Source organism: Salarias fasciatus, chromosome 8 (assembly GCF_902148845.1).
Source record: "Salarias fasciatus chromosome 8, fSalaFa1.1, whole genome shotgun sequence".
NCBI classification, from domain to species: Eukaryota; Metazoa; Chordata; class Actinopteri; order Blenniiformes; family Blenniidae; genus Salarias; species Salarias fasciatus.
In genome coordinates this window covers 13,742,733-13,749,065 of record NC_043752.1, presented here as the reverse complement: position 1 = coordinate 13,749,065, position 6,333 = coordinate 13,742,733, and the positions used below count along the sequence as shown (strand labels likewise).

Genomic DNA, 6,333 nt, shown 5'->3' with positions numbered 1-6,333 from the left:
CAGCAGGACTAAGACGCCCAGGAGTGTCCGTCCCTGAGGAAGAGGACTGTGCATGCGCATTGCTTAAGCTGGAGGGTTACAGACCTGACAACTGCCTGCATGTGACAACACAGCCGGCGTATGAGGAGGCCGGCAGAGCCGCTGCTGCTGCTGCTGCTGCATGCAAATCACAGACATGCGGAGCTAACAGGAGAGCAAACAAGTGTTTGGGGGAAGGCAAGCAGTTGCCAAGAGATGCAATTAATAGCCAATCCCCCTGCTTGTTACCACTTCTCCATGGCTGCCACATGCATTCTGTAGCGTGGATGTGAAGTTTGCACCTTCCTTGCGTGGAGGGGTGATTTGTTTTCCATTTCCTTCATCTAAGCTGCGGCCCTCGAGAGCTCTTTTCAGACAAAAACAGATGGAGCCGACTGGTGTTAGCTGTAAGCCAATTAGCAAGAGGGATTAAGGAGTTTGCCTATGTTGTGACTTCTCACCACTCAGATTTCACTGTAACAGTTTGATAACATACTTATCGGGCTATTTTTAGAAACTGCTGTGGAAAATGTGAAATTCACTTCCAGTTTGGAAAAAAAATAAATAAATAAAATGTCACTTTTTAAAACATGGGCTCTTTTCCTAAGGTGTGGGATATTTTTATTTACATAGAACTAAAACAAGAAAATAATGACAAGTTGTGATGTCATACCAAGATTGATAATGCAATATAAATTTAAATGCTAAAATGTTACTTTTGTGTCCATGCAGTTCAAAAAGTGGTGATTTACAATCTAATATTCTAAAATGGTGGCATGACGGTTAGTGTTCCTGTCTTGCAGTTAAAAATATCCCCATTTTGAGTCGAGATCGGGTCCTTTTTAGTTCCAAATTACATGTTTTGTGCATTTGTGCGTAGTTTATCTTTAGGTTTTCTTCCACAAACACATTCAGATGAGGTTTACTGAGTCTAAATTGTCAGTAGGTGTGAATACTAGTGACTCCTTCTCTACGCATTCAGCTGGGATCGGTTCCAGCTCCCTGCATCCTTGAATGGATAAATCAGTACAGAAATGGATGGATGCTTCTAAAAACATTCTGGTAGCAGGCTACTTGTAATAAATACAGTCTCGGGGCACAGAGTAATTAAGCAGATGCATCTGCGAAGATATCTGATTACATTTTGGTGAAACTGGAGCACAAAATGCTAGGTTTTTTTTTTCTCTTGTATGGATAATTAGAGACTGGGAGGAAATCATGATGCCCAGTGCAAGGTCACAGTCTGGGCAGCAGAGTTGACATGTGATCCTGTAAGCTTGTGGCCATTCTAAATATTTCTCTTGGCCAGGCCGCCCGTTGGCCGGCTTCTTCATGCAGTCAGTCGAATTTCTAACCCGACAGAAATAGTCAACATGAAGTTGGACACAAATATATTGTGCACCAGTGTGTAATCTACATATCTGAACGCCATTAGCCTTTTCACAGTCACACGTTAATGTACCACAAGCTGTGAACTCAAGCACTGCAGCTTAGGTGATCCAGACTGAGCTATTTAAAGAATTCTCCAAAAGCCTGAGTGAAGTGGTTCTTATGTGCACCAGCCTCTGCTGTCTGGAGCCTCTACAGATGGAGGATTTAAGAACCTGACTGACATTTGCCTAAAGGTACTTGCTTCCACCTCCGCTTTACTTATGCGTGCTGTATTCAATGTGGAACCGGTACCCTAAAAAAAAGGCTTTAGAAATTCATAAGAAATGTACCTTATAATAAATGCAACTCCTCTGAGTTGGAGCCATGCAGGAGATGAGCTGTAGAGAGGAAAAAATCAGGTTTCTCTCACTGTCCTGTGGATGAATGTTGACCACAATAAGGCGTATTTGTCTGACATATGATCACTGACTTCTTGATGAAAGCAGTATAATCCATCCCATAAATGGAATTACAGAAATGTTCTTCTCTCAAACCACTACAACATGACGCAACACTTCATTTAAGGGATTTTATACAAATTCATCCAACAAAGTCCAAGTGATGAAACTGTTATTCCGGGAAAAAAATACAAAAAAAGTCCACATTTTCAGAGTACAATCTTGAGTTTATTATGCTATCAAAAGTAATAAATTAACTGAAAAACATTCCGAAATGATGCATCAGGGATGTTGAGGATGTGTTTTCAACAGCAGGACTGAAAAGTCAGTCAAGGAGGTCACGAGTTTACAAGTTTGTAAAATCTTCCAGTATTTCTTTTTTTTTTTTTTTCACCTCTCAGGCACACAACAGCATCCAGCGTCAGCAGTGAAAGGCACACAGCATGCAGTCTATAGGCGGTGAAATATTATCACATTTTAGGACTCTGTGGTGGACAAAATGTCAAATTTATGGGGCGACTGCAGAGCAGACTGTGTGTTTGAATCCAAGGGGTTTGACTTGACATTTATCCACTTCAGTGCTGGCATGGCCGACAGCTTCTCCACAGGTAACTCTGTCGAGGGAAATTTAAAGCGGAGTGAGCCACATGTAAAGTCGCAGCCATGAAAAGGACGCATCGATCTATTTTTATCTGACCTGTGATGCTGTTTTCCTCCAGGTTAATCATCTCCAGCGTGGCGATTTCGGTGAGCTTCTCGGGAAACGTGGAGAACTTGTTCCGGGAAAGATTGATGCTGGTCAGATGCTGCATTTCTCCGACCGCCTCCGGCAGCTTGGTGAGAACGTTTCCGTGCAAGTCCAGTTCTGAGAGAAATAATTCAAAGACAATAATAATAATAATAATACATCAGACTCTTCATCACAATGTTTCAACACTGGCAAATTTAACAATGTGTGGGGAAAAAAAAACTGCATAGAGCAACACAGTCTTCTTCAACTACCTGTGAGCTGAGTGAAAGTTGAGAAGAACTTGCTGGAAATGGCCTTCATCTCATTGTCAGCCAGTGTGATAACGCGGATGTTTTCTGATACACTTCTCAGGACCTTGAAGACACCGTCTGGGAAAGAAATGAGCTTGCAGTTTGACAAGTCTGCAATGAAAATAGAGAAAACAACATAAATCCTCAGATCATATATTGCACTGGAACCAAGTGTGCTTTAGAATTTACACTTAGGTTTCTGTTGCCACCTGCTGGTAAAATCAGAAATCACCTCATGACGTGTAATTCCCACAATGAAGAGCATCAGAAAGTGGATGGGATCTTACCTAAACTGTCTTTGCCCTCCTCAACTGTGGCATTTATCCTCCGGGCCACATTTGCCACAGATTCAGCCATTATTTTGTTGGAACCGTCCCTAAAAGAGGCAACAGCACAATGAAATTAGACCCAAGTTGGCATAAAAAAACTTTCAAACAATAACCCAGCAAAATGGATCTCATTCATAAGCCTGTTATTTTGTTTGCTGCTTCTACATTCAAAACATGCATTGAAAAGTTTTTAGTTAAAAAAAAGATATAAATTGTGGCATCTGGTTATTTTTGAGTTTCATGAGGTATAAGGGAAAATAGGAAAAAACAAAACACGAATTGAAATATTCTGTCGTCAATATGAAGTCTTAGTTACATGTTCTCTGACTACATGGGGAAATTGGAGGAAGAATGTGGAAATTATGTACAGAGGCTCACTTGAGATCAAAATCCTGAATTTCTTTTTCTTCTTATGCGCCTGAATTCTCACCAGAGGTCACTGTGTTCATTCAATAACTACATCTCAGGCTGAAAAGGCCTGCTTTATTCTATGCAACATAGCCTAGCGCTTTCAGTCACAGCATTGTCACAATAAACAATTATAAAAAATGAATAAAATGTGTGCTGCAGTTTATAGTGTATAATATATCAACTATTGCATGTTCGTAATTCCTCATCAGCAGGTCCACACAGACACCATCAGCCGTCTTGTTCTGCTGGCAGTATTCACCTCTTTTCTGCTGCTTGTGTGGGAAAAAAAATGAATGACTTTACAGTACCTTTCTGCCACTTTACAGTGTCCACAGTCCAAATCTGTTCTGTTGTTTGAATTCCACTGTAAATCACTGTTCAATCACTGCATTACTGTTGTGGTTGATATTTACCTCATCATACCCATTACTGTCTTAGAGCCTGAGTGAGTGGGCATTGAGGAAGTGTTGTTTTCCTTCAACTCCACATCATGTGATCAAACACGACAGTACATGCCCACTTGTTATTGGTTCTGTCTATGTGGAAAGAATAACAACAGCAACTCAGTAACTTCCCCTATGTTTACAACCTCACTTATATGACATTTTAATAGTTCATGATGTTATGCTTTTGTTCACACTTATAAAAATGGTGACTGATGAGTGTGAACTGATCTTGTCTGATTGATTATGACATGACTATCACTGTCAAACACTCCTGTGTGAGTGTTCACTACCTAATAGCACAGAGTTCAAGCAGGAACTTGTCTTGTGCATTATAAAACTGTCTCAGCTCTGGTTATGGAGTAAACAGAAAATCACACTGATGCTGTTTGGATTAAACTCGTGTCATTGCTGTCTTTTGCTCTAAGCTGCTTTTAACTTAGTTTGGATGCAATTAAACAATAATTCAGTTGAAAGTAGAGCAGTGTGATATTAGTTAAACCTGCAATAAGCAATAATCTTATAGAGCATTGTTATGAAATGAACACAAATACACTGAAGTTGATGTGTTTGAGCTATAGCTACCAAATCATGTCATGGTGATAATAATAATAATAATAATAATAATAATAATAATAATAACAATAACAATAATAATAACAATCTGATACTTTCTAAATGTGGTTTTGTGAATCATTTGTAAAATCTTAATATTATAAAACACAATGAATCTTATTCAATACGCCATTCATGGCATTCCCCTTCCTTACAGCTCAAACATGATTCTCAAATACTCAGTCAGTTCATCTTAAACACCTTCTTTTCCCTAAACAGACATAAATTCACATAAAAAAGTGATCTTTGGGACTTACATTGTTCCTGTCAAGCCACGCAGTGAAGCCACTTACCCAGAACTAGAAACTAGAAACTCAACCAGTCCGACCGGGGAGTGTATTTTTAGCACGGAAGGGGTTGGTTCTCTTCGATCATACGCTGTTTATTAGAACCGGAGATACCTTTGGAAACGCCTCCCGTGTGCTTAAATCGTGAAAGCACTCGGTAACAATCGTTGTTGTTCGGTTTTTTTTAGTTGGTGAAGCGTGAGCCGGTGGCAGCGTGCGGGCTGTCAGAGGTGCGCTCAGGAGCGTCGCTGCTGCGCGCGAAGAGCGCAGCTCACGAGCCAAAGTCACCAAATCGTGGGTAAAATCCGACGTTGTTTCAAATTTATTCATCTATATTTTTTTTTATTGAAAGTGAATTACGTATGGACTTTAAACGATTAAGGATTGATTTGGAAAATTAAACCATGTTAAAATAAATGATAAAAAAAAATTACGGATTGCTGATGATTCATCAAATAAAAGTTTTTTTTTTTTTGCCTGATAGTGATGTCTAAGTAGTTAAATGTTGTCTCACCTTTGGATCCTTGTCATCTGTTCTCATTCTGACTGCCAACATGGCTCAGAACTCTGGAAAATTCCTGGTTAGTCAGTGTATTTTTCAAAAAATATGAACACAAAGAGCTCTCTGGATTCAGGAGAATGGAACATAGTTTAGCTTTGTTATAACTACCTGCCACTTCAGGTTTTGCTGGATATTACTGTCCTGGACAATGGCTTATGATGAATGTGAGGGGATTTCAGGCTTTCGATGGATGAAACACTGGAAATCCAGAAATAACTTCCTCTTTTGTCAGTAAGTCCTAACACACAGTGCTCTGTGTGTCACGTATGTTTAAACCGTAATACAGTTATATAATCTGAGCTGGGAAGGTTAATAAAATGTGTTCCTTGAATTGTAGGTTTAACTAAAAATAATCTTGTAGATAATATGTGTAGACATCCATATTTCTGGACTTTTAAAAGTTCACACATTGAAATGAAATGGAGCATATATTCACAATCAGTCCACCAAATACACATAAATACATTACTTTAAATATTTACAATAAATAAACAATATAGTTTACAGTTATTTACAGATGAGCATACAATAAAAACAGTGCTGCAACGTTCAACGCTACCAACATAATGTGTTTTTCCTGATAAAGTCGATAAGTTAAAGAGTTTAAACTTATACATCAGATAGTGACATTCTTGTTGATCTCAGCACATCTTCAGACGTCACAGCAGGGGTCCACGTCACAAACTAAAGCTGTGTTTCAGTGCACAACTTTCAAAGAGCTTTTTTTCCCCCTTCTGGTTAAGTGTTTTCTTGAGTCTTTTGCCGATTTCAAACGTTCTCTGTCTCGCTCGGAGGTGA

The 6,333-nt window shown here is 39.3% G+C and overlaps 1 protein-coding gene across 3 annotated transcripts; it reads right to left on the bottom strand.

The window, feature by feature from the left end:
• Positions 1–2,178: 2,178 nt before the first annotated feature.
• Positions 2,179–5,215, bottom strand: lrrc20 (leucine rich repeat containing 20). 3 transcript variants are annotated; one of them, XM_030098102.1, is made up of 5 exons: positions 4,980–5,215; positions 3,176–3,264; positions 2,850–2,999; positions 2,545–2,712; positions 2,179–2,461 (listed from the first exon to the last, which is right to left on the bottom strand). In XM_030098102.1, exons 2-5 carry the CDS (start codon positions 3,243–3,245, stop codon positions 2,325–2,327), a joined length of 525 nt encoding a protein of 174 aa, XP_029953962.1. In that variant the 5' UTR covers positions 3,246–3,264; positions 4,980–5,215; the 3' UTR covers positions 2,179–2,324. The 3 variants fall into 3 exon arrangements, with proteins under 3 accessions (XP_029953962.1, XP_029953960.1, XP_029953959.1); XM_030098100.1 differs by having other exon boundaries at positions 4,944–5,175; XM_030098099.1 differs by lacking the exon at positions 4,980–5,215 and adding an exon at positions 4,042–4,915.
• Positions 5,216–6,333: the final 1,118 nt, after the last annotated feature.